Raw genomic sequence first — 16262 nt, 5'->3', positions numbered from 1 at the left:
TGCAAACTGAGCTTCAGAAAGGAAAAATGATCTCTCAGGTTTGCAGAGAGTGGTCCCAAATAGAAAAGAAGAGGTAGTTGTGTGAACAAAAGGGCCTTATAAGTGTTGGAATGTAATGGGAAGACTGGTTTCTGATGACAGAAGAGCAATAGTAGCTCAAATAATCACAGTCTGTAGCCATGGCATATAAAACACAATCTCTGATTGCACAAAATGTCAAAGTTTGAAGCAGATGGGCTACAGCAGCAGAAGAACATCTTTTGTATATATTTTTTTCCTAGTTTAATTCATTTCTAACTGGTGATTAAACTGAAAATTGTTGATTTCTGGGTGGGCCTTTAGTAAAGATAGCCGTTTCTGATTGGTCTTTACTCTAGTGATTCCTAGTCCTACTGACTTTTACATACATTTATAAGCCACAAAAAGGTAAATATATTTTTATTTTAAATATATTTTGACACTAAAGCTCATTTAGCACTGTACTAAAATATCACTGGCACTTGCATGGCAGTGCTGAATTCACTTCACGCCTAGAACTTTCACTCTGTAAACACTTATAGGCTGTGATGAGGATTGTTGCTGGGACATTGCTCACAGTTTTACATGTCTGGAGGCTGTTTGGAGTCATAACGTTAACACCATGGTGAGGAGGTCAGGAGAAGGGGAGAGTTAACAGTTCTGATAAAATGAAACGCCTTGTAGTGATGTTGATGTTGGACTTGCTGTCTGCCGAGTTTCACCATCTTGAGTGTTTATTCACTAGCTCTCCTCTTCACTTTCTCCTGACCCTTCAGCCTCTTTGCACATTGGTCAAGTCTGAAGTGATGAGTCTTTCACTACGGCCGTGGCACAGGTTACCCAGAATTCAGTTTGAGAAATGATCAAATCTATTGCATATATGTATTGGGATGGTTTTGTTACCATTTGTCCAAGCAGCATAACCAACAACCTTATGCAAATTCAGGTTTTTACAGTTAAATAATACAGATTCTTAAACAAAGACCTCATTTTTCCTTTTTTTTAAAAAATTATAACGGAGTTCCAGGATGGACTTTTACTCTCATCATCGTTGAGCTCTTAAACTAGTACACACAAATTCTCTCTCTCCTACACACACACACACAGACACATCCACATCCACATGTCCTTCAGAGGATACCTGTCAACCCAGACCAGATTAGCATGCTGCCAGGAGACAGGAGACCTCTCAGCGCCACCTGGACTGTAATAGACTCTGTGTATTTTCACTCACAAGTGGCCCTTTGATTTGCCCTTTTGTGTCCCTATCATTTATTTTCTCCCTTGCTCCTTTCATCATAGTTCTCAAGGCCAGCAGAACAAATCTACTAACAATGTCAAGTACGCAGCTTTGTGCTTAAGTAAGAGAGTGAAAGAAGCACTTTTTTAAGATAATCACTTCACAGATTCATACACTTTAAAAGCATAATTAAAGGTTAGTGATTAGTGCATGTTTAACAGCGGCTTTGTATTCCGTTACAGCAGCCTTATGAAAGCTGCATTCATTTCTCGTGGAGATGGTAAAGCAGCAGGGTGAGCTAATATTAGTCCATTGTTAGGAAATATATATATATATATATTTTGTTTTTGTTTTACCCCTGCTGTAATACGATGGCCTTCTGCGGCCCTGGAGGCTGCTAATATCCCTGGCTCAGTTGCAGTCACTGACTCCACACTGGTAGTCCTTTGGCGTTAGTTGGAGCCTCAGCAGATGCCTGTCTGAGTCCACCCCACGGCAGCTTAGTCATACTGGTCTTCTCATTAATGTAAATGCCCTGAGTATGTAGGTTGGGCTCTTTTTCTCCCCCTCATGAACTGAGACAAGTTTATATTGGTTGGAAAAGCATGACTAAATGTGTGTCAGTAGCTTGAATCCGGCAGGCGAGTTCTGTGAGCCTATTGGCTCCTTACCAGCTGTCATCTGTCCGATCAGATCTGACACTTCAGATCTTACACCACATATTTTTAAGATGGTAACACACACCTTAGGCTGGCCTTTCAAAGGATCAAGGGAAATGGTGACATTCTAGCACACTGGAGGATTTTTATTCATAATAGACTTGATGGCCAATGTATAAAAAAATGAAAGAGTGTAATATAAAAGAAATACTGGATAATTTTAGTGTTTTTGCTAACTGAAAACTGGTTCTAGGTTTGATTTAAGATGGATAGAGTTATTAGGATGAAAATATTTTTTGGGTTAAATCTGCAAAACAGAGAAAGGTGTTGCAATGTTTTGCAAAAGTATCCATACTTCAGCTTTGAAGTAACTGAAACGTTTTCAAATGATGTCACTGAACAATATGAAACACTTTGTTTTACTGGGCTTCTTATGACAGACCAACACAACATACTTCATGATTGTGAAGTGAAAAAATTATGAGTAAAGATCTAAAAATTTTGGCATTTATTTATAGCTGTTGACACTGGAAAGTTGTTTTTAGTATGCTTAATGCAAACACAAGGCACTTTAAATTGTATTTTTGAAATTTAGTTATTTTCCAGTTCAAATTTTAAGTAACATTTTTGTTTCTGTTTTTCTTTACCAGTGAAGCAGTTCTCTGACAGGGCATTGTTTAAATGTCAACTTGCAGTTCATCCTGATCTGCAGCAAATAATTGATAAAAACCCCTTTTCCATGTATTGCTCTTACTTGCTGCTTTTGCTGGATTTTACGGTTAAGAATCAGCTAGATGTCTAAAATGTCTCCTTCATGCCGATGTGTCTCTCAATCGGAGAAATCTCTCTGTGCCTCCGATTGAGAGACACGACTTCAAAACAAGGTCGTTTCTGTTAACATGTTTTATTTAAGAACATTAAAAGTCAAAGCGGTCTTTTCTTCTGTCTTTAGCCTACAGCTGCTGTTATTCTGGAGTTCATGACCATGATGGCCATCTGTCACACTGCAGTCCCTGAGCGCGCGGATGAAAAAATCATCTACCAAGCCGCTTCTCCAGGTATTACAGCTTCCTGTTCTCTTCTGGTATATTATCCCAGCATGTTGTGTATGCCAAATGCCTCTGTTCTGTTGTTAAATTGACTGATAAACTCAGGATTTATCTTTGTTGTAAACATTCAAGAATTTTTCCTACAACATTTTACAAGTTTATAATTATTAAAAAAAAAAAACGTGTCCACATTCAAAACACAGTTTAGGACACATTTTGTCTATTTATATATCCCAAACTGCTGCTGTACACATCCTCTGAAACTACATAACAAGCAATACTGAACCTGCTTTTAGGTGGTTTGAATAAAAATGTCCTTGAAGCGTTTCTCTGATGTTTAATTCTCCGTGTAGCGACCTGTGAGCCTGGGCAACGGGAACGCTCTGTTGCAGCCTTCTGGCCCCAGTATCCCATATGAACGTAGTAGTGCATTTATATAATCCTAAGAGCACAAGATCATGCTATAAAATGCAGTCTCCTGTTTACAAAAAGCATGGTGTATGTCACTTTTGATTTCTTTAGCCTTAGCATGATCCCTCAGTCTCACACATTCACAGTTCAGTGTAATGAATAGAGACAGCTGTCAGTCAGGAAAACAAGCCCTTCAGCGCTTCTTTTAACTCCACAGAACTGCCACCATGACGAACACTAGAGAAAGAGGAAAACCTTAAAGTATTTACAATAAAATAGACAAGCAAAACAAGGCTGGATCTGCATTACTTTGTCAGTGTAACAGTATTTTGTCTCTGCAGTTGGATGTAAATGAAATGAGTGGCTCGTAAAGACCTCTGCATGCTTAAACCTGCAAACTGAGATATGTTAAGTACAGTTGAAACTCGGCAACAAAAAATTCAAATCCCTTCAAATGTTTTTTTTACATTTTGGACCAACACACAAGTATAGCACAACTACAAATCTATCAACACAAGGATCTCCAGCTAAACTGGAGTATTGATCGAGGGGGGCTGAATATCAATACACAAAAATGGAGTTTAATTTGTAAAAAGCTTCCATTTCCCTCCCATTAGTCCCCAATTTTGCACCACTTTGTATTGTTCTGCCACATATAATCCATTAAAATACATTGATGTTTATGGATTTGTGTGACAAAACATGAACATCAAGTAGTAGCAATATTTGTTCAATATACTATTATAAATCTTTTTATATATTATGTATTTTTAGCACTTTTTGATATTTTGTGTGCTGTTTCTATTCTCCCCTTCTACTCTGTTTTTTGGTGAATATGGCAACGATGACTTCAGCTGGGATAGATCCACATTTTCCTGTCTTTCTGATTTATTAATGTGATGCTTCAAACTCTCTCTGTGACCTTTAAGCCCCCTGGGAGCCATTATCTATGTCAGATGTCAGCAGTAATTGCAGCAAGACATCCAACTGAGAAAATATAACATTGTTTTGTCTTAATTCATTACCCTTGGAATATAATAACCAGCAATGAATGCATTCTAAGTGTCTTTGCAACTGTGTTATCAATACGTTTATATGTTGTGCAGCGTTGGTACAAACGCTTCTATACTGGATTGTATTACGCTGCAGTTTCTTAAGCATTAATTACCTATTCCCTATATTAAGTTTCTGTCTTTATTGTTGTTTTTTTTCCGAGGGGAGAAGATTTATGTGCAAGCTGTTAGTTCTTTAGAATGTCAAGCTCAAATTCCAAGTTATCTAAGGGCAACGATATGTCAACAGGTCTGTTCATGGTACGTTTTTCTCTTCTTTATTTTCTTTTAAGATGAAGGCGCTCTGGTGAGAGCCGCTCAAAACCTCGGCTTTGTGTTTTCTGGACGAACCCCTGACAGCGTGATTGTGGAAGTGGTAAGTCGAGACTGAGCTGAGGAAAGTGAACCAGGCTGTTGTGTTGATAGATGTATGTAACACCGTTTTCATGATTCACTGTTGTGACAGTAAACATGAACACCACACTGTGGGACTTGGGAGCTAATCAACACAGTTTATGTTAAATGCTAAATAGGAAATGTGACACATATGGAGCATGTTTTTGTGGAAAGAAATGGTTTCTAAGTAGTTCGGCCAGTGGTGGTGTAATGAGACCCTTAATAAGCCCCTATAAACACTCACCCTGCTGATAAACACCCAACTGAAAAAAACAATAACTTTTGCTATTTAAAATATCATAAAGATTAAGGATATGTTCAATGCTAGTCTTGTGCTTTACAAAAATTATTTCATGGATGACTAGACCATATCTGTGCTTTTCATGTTTGTCTCTTAAGAGTTGCCCAAATGCCAAAAAAAACATTGGGGGGGAGGAAAGGAATGTTTCTATCAGTCTTGAAATGTTTCAAGAATATCTAGCAAGTGTAAAACCGTCCAGTTTGTTTTACTGTTATTAATACTGTGGATTTGGAGCTGTTGGCTTAAGTGGCAAACATGATAATTGCACTAACAGGCCCTGAGACTCAAAAGCCAGAACGGTTTCCTTTTCTTTAATCCTCTTGGGGCGTATATGTTTGTTCAATTTCCTCATCGTCATTAGAGCTTCTAAAGGTCTCAGGATATTTCACCTCGCAGTCTTCCCAATTAAAGAGGTTAATTGAATTTTACCTTGTTCTTCTGCCATCAGAAGGCAACTGATGAACAGTTTCAAACTGCAGTTACGGCTGATTTAAATGAAGAGAAAGGGTTGGCTTGTGCCATTTAACGAAAGCTCAGGCAGAAAACAAAGATGGAGGAGTCTCCACTGGATTGGTTTGCTAAACTCGCATTTCGCCTAAATCTTTTTCTTTTTTTCATTTTATTTTATTTTTTTAGCCTGGAAAAGAAGAAAAGTATGAACTGCTTCATGTGCTGGAGTTTACGAGGTATTTTCATTCTTTTAAATGCTACTGTTATTTCACACTGAGATTCTTCTTTCCCCCGTTTTCTTCACTTTCACCATCCTGTTTGGGCTTTTTGTTGTGTAGCACAAGGAAGAGGATGTCTGTCATTATGCGCACCCCATCTGGCAAGATTCGCCTCTACTGCAAAGGAGCTGTGAGTCTGTCTCTCTCCATGGCAACACATGACAGCCCAGCACCACCATCGCCACTCTCCCCGCTCTGCCTCTCCCTCACATTAGGAAGTCTTTCTTTGAGCAGCAGGATAAAGGCTGCCTCATGTTACACATGTGCAGTGTGACAGACAGAAATGTTGGGTTTTATCTGCAGTGGGACAAGTCGGCGGAACCTTCTAAATCTTTTGGTGCATTACACTGAGAATGAAATATTTGAATTTAGTTTTGATAACTGGAGCACATGATCAAGAAGATCACAAAAATCCATGCATATGATAAGAAATGGAAACGGATTCCATTTAACAGTACAAACGATTTCAGCCGGTTACTGTCTCTACCCTCTCTAACCAATGAGTTTTTATGTCCCTTCAGGACACTGTGATCTACGACCGCCTGGCCGACAGCTCAAGGTACAAAGAGATCACCTTAAAGCACCTGGAGCAGTTTGCCACTGAGGGTGAGTGGAGAAATACTGCCCCCTGTCTCAGCTAGCCTGTAATGCACAGAAGACGACACTTATGTCTTCCTGGCCACGATCAGATGTTTTATTCTATCAGCCCACTGAAGGTTTTTTTTTTTTCTCCGCAAGTGGTTTCACTCCCACTAATCTTTCTTTGGATAATTGATTTAGATGAGTATTAGGAGGAGTAACAACATAAAACTGTAAACTGGTTGGAAACTGCAGCAGAGGGAGTCCCTCATGTTCTATGTTCATACTGCCCCCTTGTGAAACAGCAGCAGAATTATGTCATTGGGAATATTTGACATAGGCTAAATATAGCATTCTGGCTGGACTGCGAATATCCCTGATCTGTCATTTAGAAAGAGCTTGAAATGGCTAAAAGCAAATGTCAGTTACATCTATTTGGGTTTGAATTAATCTAATTAGTAAATGGAGAGCATGTGTGTACAGTCTAATCTCTGTATACATCCGTCTCTTCTTATGAAGGTCCCAAAGGTCTGTTAGAGAACATTAGTGAACATGGAGATTCAAGAGACTCGACAGCATTTAGACACCAGTAAATGTCTTTACGTGTTTTCACTTTTCAGCAAGTTTCCATATTGTTCAAACAGAAAGTGGTGTTTTCTTTGCTATCTCCGTTCTACAGAAATGTACCTGTTTGTCTGAGGCCTGTAAGGAGTTGTTAAAAGGGGCATCTCAGTTATATAAAAAAATAATAAGATTAAAACAAAAAAGAGGTGATTTTTCTACAGCTCAACACAATTCTTGGCACTGTATGGGAGAGATTCAGTTGAAACTATTTTCATACACTTTATAAACAGACACAATGTATTTACTTTTCCCTCATGGTTTGAATTTAAATGGGTCTAACATTTTGCTGCTCCAAGTCTTTTATGTCTACCTAAATGGTTTATTTTTAGTAAATGCCAGAATGAAGGATTCTCAGGTTAATTAACAACCTGTGAGTGGAATGGCAGACTGAGTTGTTTTGTAAGGCATCACTTCAAACACTGCCATCTTTTGTGAAGTCATGAGAAAATGAAAATAAAACTAAATAAAAACACAAGGCATCTGGAAAAAATTAGAAGATCTCCATTGGTCCGATATAGAAACATGGAAAACACTGATATACACACAAATCCACAAATGGTACACTTCAGTAATGTGGATAAATATATTTTTTTATTGAGTAATTGTTTGTCTGGACAGTGCTTCTGACTGGATCTCCAGTTAAGAAGTTATGATGTTTGACGCTTGAAGTTGTGATTCTGCGTTCACTCCTCCAGGCCTGCGCACTCTGTGCTTTGCGGTGGCAGACATCAGCGAGTCGTCCTATCAGCACTGGCAGGAGCTGCACCTCCGAGCCTGCACCGCCATCCAGAACAGAGCCCTGAAGCTGGAGGAGAGCTACGAGCTCATAGAGAAGGTTTGTGATGAGAAACGCCCTGATTGTTTTTAAGTCATGATTTTCTGTTGATAATACCCATTCAATTAAATTTAATTTGAGTTTATCACATACTCAACTATGCTACAGCTATAGGCCTCCATATTTGTTGAGAGGACAGTGGTCAGTCATCTGTCAACATTTCGCCATGTTGGATGAACCGATGACGTCTCATTTTTGGCCACCAGAGTTTTATTTAAACATGTTAAGGAATAGGGAAGCAGGCCCACAGCGTCATCAATCAATCAATACAGTGAATATGAGGAGATTGTAAACGTGTTCATACTTTGTTTCACACCAAACACACCACAGATGATTGTCAGAGAGCTGTAATTTGGCTCATCTGACCAGAGCTCACGGATCCAGTTAAAGTTGATGTTTTGTCACCCTTCTCACTGATTGGGGTGGTGAGATAAACCTGGGACCTTCACCAGTCTTGTTTGTCTCAGATCCGGTTTTTATTTCCCTGAATGTAGAAATAGAAGAGGTGATGCAGAGATTATCTCCGATACTCTTGTCTTTTGTGTTTTCAATAAACCAGCTTAATGAAATTACTCTCCGTGTCACATTTTTACAGGATGGACAAAGAGAAACTGTCAATTATTTTGGCTCTTTGGAAGTCTTCATTTAAGGGGTAAAGCATCAATTGCAAAAAATGCGTTGCTACATTTATTTAATAGAAACTGTTGAAGATACCAATAATTGCAGCACTGGGATTAGTTTATAAAAATATTACTTGATGAAAAGAAAAAAAAAAATCCAAAGAATGTACTAGCTCAGGATAAAAGTTAAGTTTTTACATTTTTGTTTGTGTAAGAATATGCTTCTCCAGTAAAAGATACATTTTATCATAATGCATGTCACTCATTTCTACCTAAATAGGGAGATGATTATAAGTGTAACTAGGAAGGCAGGTGTAGCTTTACCTACAGAGATTCAGATGTTCTGAAATGTGTCCTTTTGGTTTGAATCTAAGCGTTTCTGCAGCAGGTAGTGTTGGTTTTCTATGCGGCTGGTGTGTGTGAAAGAACTTCTCAAACACAGGAAGCCGCAGTTGTAAATCAGCCTTTTGGCTCGTCTTCATGGCTGCTTGGGGCCGCCCGAAACAAATGGAGGCAATCAATCACGAGCCAAACATAAAAGCTTTCAAAAAGGAAAATGTAATGTGCGCTGCCTAATGAGCCGAGTGTGGCACTGCGGCTGCCCACGATTTGGGGTTCACTGCTGCTCTGGGCCACCCACACCTCAACTTTAAACAAATAAGCTCCACAAGGGGGCAGAATGGAGCCACAGTCAAATTTTATAGATCGCAAGAGTTCCACAGTTACTGTATAGACTTTTACAGAGATGTGCTTTAAAACGGTCAATTAGAATGTTATTAAAAAGTTATTTTATTTCAGTAAAAATTAAAAAAAATTACTTCACTGAAAAAAAGCTGAGCACATATAGATTTAATTCACACAGTGATTTTTTTTTAAAGTGTTCATTTCTCTTAATTATCATGTTTATGGCTGACGGCTAATGAAATTGCATTTTCTGTAAGTCTTTGTGGTGGTGACTTTTACTTGGTCTCACTCTGACTTCATCTGCAGCTCACGTCTTCTGAATCGCCCCCAAACTCTTCAGTGGTCTTTGCTGCACAATCCACTAACAGCGACACCTGGACTCGGCTAAACTGCACCTGACACTGAAGTCTGCTTTAGGCCTTGCAGATTGATTTATGTCAGAAAGCTTAAAGCCATTATTTTTGACCATTTTCTTACAGTTATGCTAAATAAAATGCCAGTTAAGTGGAGCTACTTTGTAGGAAGACTATCAGTAGACTGATCCAACAGGTAGGAGATCAGTTTGTTCATTTACAATCTGCAGTTCTTTTTTTATACAGAACAGAAGCAGATGAAGGCATCATCTTATTGCCTCAGTGCTTCACTACAAATGCGACTTTTTTACCAAAACAGCAGACTGCTTTTATCCGATTTATAAAGTATGTGCCTTAATTCCTCTTTTCCACAAGCTGAGGTAAAAAAGTAAATATTTCAGATATAAAAAGTTAATTATGACAGGGCACATAAGTATAAGGTTCTTCCGCAGGCTTCCTGTTCCCAGCAAACAAGCAGGCCAGAGCTCCATGCAAACTGGCATAGGGCTCAGGTCTCAATTTAAAGAGCTTCTCTGGTCTTTCCTCGCGTGCTGGCTTCTGTCTCCCCGCTGCCACTGGCTCTTGTCAAGTCCTTGGTCTTGTGATGAGCCCTTACAAGTCCATAAGCAACCCTAAAGAGCCCCAGTTTCCTGAGAAACTGACCAAAAGTGTTTATGGGCCTGCTTGTGTGTGCGTGGGCTGAAAACATGTGAAGAAATGTGCACTTAGGTAGAGGCGCTTAAAATCTGATCCAAAACCTCCTAAGAATCCCATGGTGGTTTTTCTGGGCGGTAAACAAAAGCAGTTGGTAGATTTCTTTTTGACCCAGGTTAGCACTTACTCACATATATTCTGACCTTCTCTGTGGTAGAACCTGCAGCTCCTGGGGGCCACAGCCATAGAAGACAAGCTCCAAGATAAAGTCCCTGAAACGATCGAGACGTTAATGAAGGCTGACATTAAGATCTGGATCCTGACGGGGGACAAACAGGAAACGGCCATCAACATCGGTGAGCAACAACGGCGAACTTATCAGTCTAGTTTCTAACCCAAGTATCTTGGTACACTTGAAATAATTTCACTTAGAACATAAGAAAAATGTCTTGATAAAAGTTAAATAATTTGCCTGTGGAACTAATACTTTTTCATCAATATTAAAGAATTATTTACTGAAAACAAGCTCCGATCATGCTGAAAAGTCACTTCTACTTGTTTGCCTTATTTCAAATGTACTAAGATATTTGCACTAGAAACAAGACCAAACGTACTTGGTAGGGCTTTGTGTTTCATGTGAATGCTGCTCTCTGTGTCCTGTCATGTAGTGTGGCGTGCCGTCTACCTCTAAAATCATCAGTGGTGTAGTTTGTAAACATGCTTTGCAGCAGAGTTTGTTTTAATTCTCCCTTTCACTGAAAACAACTACTTGTACGCAGAGGGAAGCCACTACTTAAGCTTCATACAAACTAAGCTCTGCTACCAGCTGCATAATGACTAACTGCTGCTTGAATTGTTAACACATGTACAGTAAAAGCCTCTACAGTGCCCTGCAAAAGAATCCATTCCTTTTGAATGTTTCTTAACTTGTTTTAATGTGTTTTATTGGGGCTTTAACAAGCGGACCAACACAATGTAGTGAATATTTGTGAAAGAACAAATCTGAAATGTGTGGCATAAATACGTGTTCACATTTAATTACAGCTTTTAAGTCTTTTTGTGTATTAGAGCAGCTTAACACATCTAGAGACTGAAATGTTGGCCTATTTTTTAATAAAGTTCCGTCAGGTTGGATGAAGAGTATCTGTGAAAACCAATTTTCAAGCCTTGATATAAACTTAATAGATTTATTCCTGGACTTTGACTATGCCATTCTAATACATAAAAATGGTCAGTCTTTGCATTGTAGCTTTTGCATTATACTTAGGAATTAAGCAGCATTTCTCCAACCATCTTCCCATCATGTCTGACCAGTTTATTTTTGTCAATGCTCACAGCATTATGCTGCCATTACCATGGTGCAAGGAAGAGACATTGTATTCAGGGTTATGTGCTGTTAGTTTTACAAACAATGAGTGTTTGGTATGGAGGCAAAAACCTCAATCTTGGTTTTATTTGACCATACCGGCCTCTTCCACATGTCTTTTTGTGTCCTGTCATGGATTATGCCAAAGTGCAAGGAGGTTTTCTTTAAATAATTACTTTGTTTTTACACTAGTGCTACATTTAAAACCTCTAAGGCCATTGTGCTTCTGCTGATTATTCAGCAGTATTATATTAAGAGGGCTAAATTGGGAAAGAAAAAGCAAATTTCTTTAAAAAAAATTTACCCATTTGTCTTTTTTTCCACTTTGTCATTTTGCATTACTTTGTTCAGGTTCAATACTTAAAATTTGAATAAAACACATTGACCTTTTGTGGTTGTACCATGAGTAAATGTGAAAAACTCATAAATTGTGCAAGACTCTGCAAAGCTTGTTAGCATTACAGGTGCTTTTTTTCCTCTTGATGTTCCTGCATCAGGACGCTTTTCGCTGCGTTTGTGCGCCTCCCTGGTACAGATACTCCAGTCGGCCCTGCAGTCATTCCTCACCCTGCATGATGAACTCCGGATAAGCTCAATGTTGCTGTGTCACACACATTTAATGAAAGCATCTGTTGCAGGATGATGTATGAGCTCCCTACGTTGACGTGAAATAAATGCCATGCATATGTACTCAAGCAGGCCCCTCTTCTACATCTCACTTCCTCAGAGATTTTACTGTTGCAGATGTTATCTGGAAGGTAAACAGACCAACGCTGCCTGGCCGTTTCAGTTTGTAGTTCACGTCCTTGTTTGCCCTGGGATCACGGAAGTGGATGACTACCAAAAGTGGATCAACCTTGAATACAGCCAACTCGGTAGCATAAAGTTTAGAAAAATAGGTTTTAAAAGTGGGTTCGTTTTTGCGGCTGCACCTACCACTGAGGCCTGACTGAATCAGCCTTTTGTGCCCACTGTGCCCAGATGTGAGGGGCTCAGCTGAGGCTAATGCTCACTGGAAGTATTTTCACAGCCCAACCTTTTGGCCGAGCTGCTCTGTAAAAACTCTGCTCAGTATTTATGTTATTTTTTACTGTTTTCCTCACTGAAACATTATTCCCATTGCCAGCGAAACGGCGCTCCGTACAATATTCCAAATTAAACTGGTGATGCAGCTCAAGATGTGTGTTAACAGTTGGATGAAGCGTACACCACCCAAGCAGCTGATTTATTACAAATAACTCCTGCAGAGTTCGTGTATCTGGACGTAACATAAGAGAGCTTCTCTGTAAATATGGCCTAGGTTTATAAAAGAGCAATGTTTCTTTCTCTAGAAATGCAGCCTTCTACTGCTTTCTCTGTAAATACATTGCAGGTTTAACCCTTGGTTTGATCAATCATGTTGGCAGAGAGACGGAAAATGAAATGCCTTTCTGGGTGCATTCATATCAACCCTGCTTAGTCGGCTTTAATCAAACTCTCGTTTGATTGACTAGAAAGCCTGGTTGGTTTGGGGAGATGTCCAGGTTTTCATATTCTTTCCACTTTACTGGTATTTTATGTAGGTCTGTCACATAAAACACCAGTAAAGTCCACTGAGGTTTGAGGTTGTTACCTAATAAAATGTGAAGAAGTTCAAAGGATGTTATTTTGTTGAGGTTCTGTTGAGAAATAAATCTTACTTCCTTTGTGCAGCTGAGATTGCTGTGGCATGAGTGTCGTTATGCATTCCTCGAGGCCTGCCGGAACCGTCTTTAGTTCCTCCTGGAATTGAAAGAGGCTCAAGAATTTAACTATGACAAAAAAAAAAAAAGAGTGAAATGAGTTAAAAGGTAAACACATTAGGCGGAAGGGTTGTGTCAAGAATTGACGAGTGGGGGAAGGGAACAGAGACGGTGTTGAGATGGGGAGACATTTTCCACACTGGCAAATTTTTGGACGTTTGCACCTTTGCACTTAAGAAAACAATCTGCTAGACCCCAGACCCGAGCCTGTTTGAGCTTAACTCTGAAACATGTTCATTTCCTCTGTGTGCGCGCATTGTTGTTTGTTCATATGCTCATTTCATTTTCACTCTCAGAAAATGCCACCCATGTGTTCACAAGATAGGTTATGTGGTAATTTCTTTAAAAAAAAAAATGACTGAAATCTCTTTCCAGACAGAAGCAAAGTGTTGAAGCCCTCAAATATGTATGTGGTTATGCCCACAGATGGCAGCTTTCTCATGCAGCCCCAGCGTTAAAGTGAAGGCTTTAGTCTTGGTTCATGAAATATTTCTGTTTCCCCCCCAATGAGAGGCTCCATCCACCACTTGCTGGTGACCCTGAGTGTGTGTCCCGGCCAAACACTGTAGAGATCGTTCCCCAGAGAGCCATGTTGGGTAACCCAGAGTTGTAACTGCCTGTTAAAACAGGAAACTGACAAACTCTTGTAAACCAAACTCATTAGTCATGTCCTAAGACTGCAGTTCTCAGCTAGCTGTAACATTTAGATTTTTACTGCCCATTTAATTTTCTCCTTTTTGTAGTTTAATGCCTTTCATGTAATACATGACCTATGCAATGATTTTGCTGACCTCTTGGTCTTTTGTAATATATCAATAAACTTCAGTACATGTTTTTTTTTCTTTTTTCTTTCTGTGATCCTACAGGACATTCCTGCAAACTTCTTACAAAGAACATGGGCATGCTGGTGATTAATGAAGACAGTCTGAATGTAAGTATTTTTGGATCTCTGTGATCGTAATTCAAAATTATCTGTATAAAACTAATGATGTAAAAACATGCAAAAATAAATGTAAAATATTTACTTTCCTTTTAATTTGTATATCTATGTATATCTGCTTTTTTAAACTACATTTCCATTCAGGTTTTTGTAAAATTTGGTTAAATGATCTCTCTTTTAACAACTACTGTACGGTGCATATTTAATAATGCACTGTAAAACGGCATTCTACTATTATTTTAAAAGAAAAACATTCCTTTCCTCGAGAGCTTTTGTTCTGTACCTTTAAGATCTATTTCTGCTCAAACACGTACATTAAGTGGTTAAATTATAACCTCAGTTTGCCATCAAGTTCTGCAGAGAATTAGACATTCATTGACTTGGAGACCAGAAATTCAAACTGACTAACATCTAAATTTGGCAATTTGCACAGTCAGCCCAGCTAGTATAACTTTAACGCTAAGATTTTGAAGACTCTGTCAACCTTTCCAAACCCAGCATGACAGAAGTTAAAAGCTTAAAAAAATAAAAAAATGTTACTGTACTGTGTTCAGCTTTCCTGTTACCTGCTAATCTTGCTCTATCTTGCTCTCCTACAGCCTGAATGAACTGCATACACGTTTAAACATGTTAGAGAAAACAGATTTCTCTACATGTCTTTTTGTATTGCTGTCATCCTTATAACATTTACCTTACTGTAAATGTAAGGTAAACTAAAGAGTGTTGTTAAAGTTGATTGAACTAAAACTTTACTAATTTTGGGGACACCAGCCAATTCCTCTGCGCATCTGTAGTGTAAACATGTTTCTGTGGTTTCTACATCTGCTCTGAAGATCTATTATTGCAAGATGTTAAAGGAACTTAAGATCCTACTTTTTAAGGAAACCTCTGCAGACGTTTTATTACATGTCAAATTGTAGCTCTTTTTAGTCATGTAGAAACATGACTAATTGGAAAATCTAAATAGGGCTACACACATTTTATGTTAATAACAATTCATCCCATGCTTTGGAAGTAACTCTTAACTATCCTCACTTAGTCTTTCGGGAAAATCTTTCTTTGCTGGAAGAATTTGCCTGTATTAAAGGATGAGGCCACAGGGTGCCTTCCATAAAAACCCAGCCCACATCCTGAAATCCGCATTTAACATGACGACACCCAACAGGGAAGTCTGTTAACCCCCTTGCGGGAGAGTCACGTCTGTTGTTCCTGCGTTTGAAAAGGGCAAGTCCCTGCAGTTTCAGCAAGGGGAAAAGCTACATATGTCGATTGAAGCCAAGACTCCACCGGCTTCGGCTTTGTCAGACAGAAAGACGAAAAGACGAAAAGCCGTGAATGAAGCGGCTGGAGGGGGGTGGTTCTCGGTGATGACGGACGGCCTTCACTCTGTCAGACGTTTGTTGAACGTGATAAATGGAGCCGAGGTAGAATGTTAGGTTGGTGCATTCACACAGCCCACAGGCCAGTGCTTTGAAATGTCAGCTCCCATTCTGCTGTGGTTGAGCAGATGCTTACATAAGGCAGTTTGTTAAAACTCAGAAACAGAAAGCTGTCCACCAAGACAGAGAGCCGGGCTGCAGGGTCAGCAGGTATGAGAGCACTTATTCAAACATGGATCTCTTTTTCCAGTTTTCAGTCCCAAGTATGCCTGAACTAGCATTAGTTTCTAATTTAGAGGGGGCCTATTATGCTAAATTTACTTTTTGTACATTTTCATGCTTTCGTTTATGTCTCAACTTCTTTAAAAAAAAAAAAAAAAAAAAGTTAAGGCACTTAAAAAACCCATCCAGGCTTTTCTTGGTAATAAGTAAATGTTTTTTGGTATGTAGAAAGCAAGTCATTTCAAAAACCTTCCGATAAGTCATATTTGATGAACAGAACCTAGGAACCCCTGCCGAGCCCAGCTCAACACCAAGCATCCCAAGCAGAGCTCCAGGATGTTTAGTTAGCTGGTTTTCCTGCTACATGCGCT

General features: G+C 39.1%; 1 protein-coding gene across 9 annotated transcripts in view; it reads left to right on the top strand.

Annotated features, from left to right (window-relative positions):
- atp8a1 (ATPase phospholipid transporting 8A1) overlaps positions 1-16262 on the top strand; it is a 101055-nt gene that overhangs the window by 47214 nt on the left and 37579 nt on the right. For all 9 annotated transcript variants that reach the window (XR_534658.2, XM_008420550.2, XM_008420549.2 and 6 more), the window contains 8 exons: positions 2870-2975; positions 4723-4805; positions 5763-5812; positions 5915-5984; positions 6376-6460; positions 7753-7892; positions 10421-10559; positions 14217-14281. Coding sequence is in view for 8 of the 9 variants with exons in the window: in XM_008420550.2 (XP_008418772.1) it covers positions 2870-2975; positions 4723-4805; positions 5763-5812; positions 5915-5984; positions 6376-6460; positions 7753-7892; positions 10421-10559; positions 14217-14281 (738 nt within the window). In the remaining variant the exon portion in view is untranslated. The remainder of the gene's footprint in view (positions 1-2869; positions 2976-4722; positions 4806-5762; positions 5813-5914; positions 5985-6375; positions 6461-7752; positions 7893-10420; positions 10560-14216; positions 14282-16262) is intronic.

Source organism: Poecilia reticulata, linkage group LG10 (genome assembly GCF_000633615.1).
Source record: "Poecilia reticulata strain Guanapo linkage group LG10, Guppy_female_1.0+MT, whole genome shotgun sequence".
Lineage (NCBI taxonomy): Eukaryota > Metazoa > Chordata > Actinopteri > Cyprinodontiformes > Poeciliidae > Poecilia > Poecilia reticulata.
Note: the sequence above shows the minus strand (reverse complement) of the source record. Positions and strands in the feature narration are given on the sequence as shown.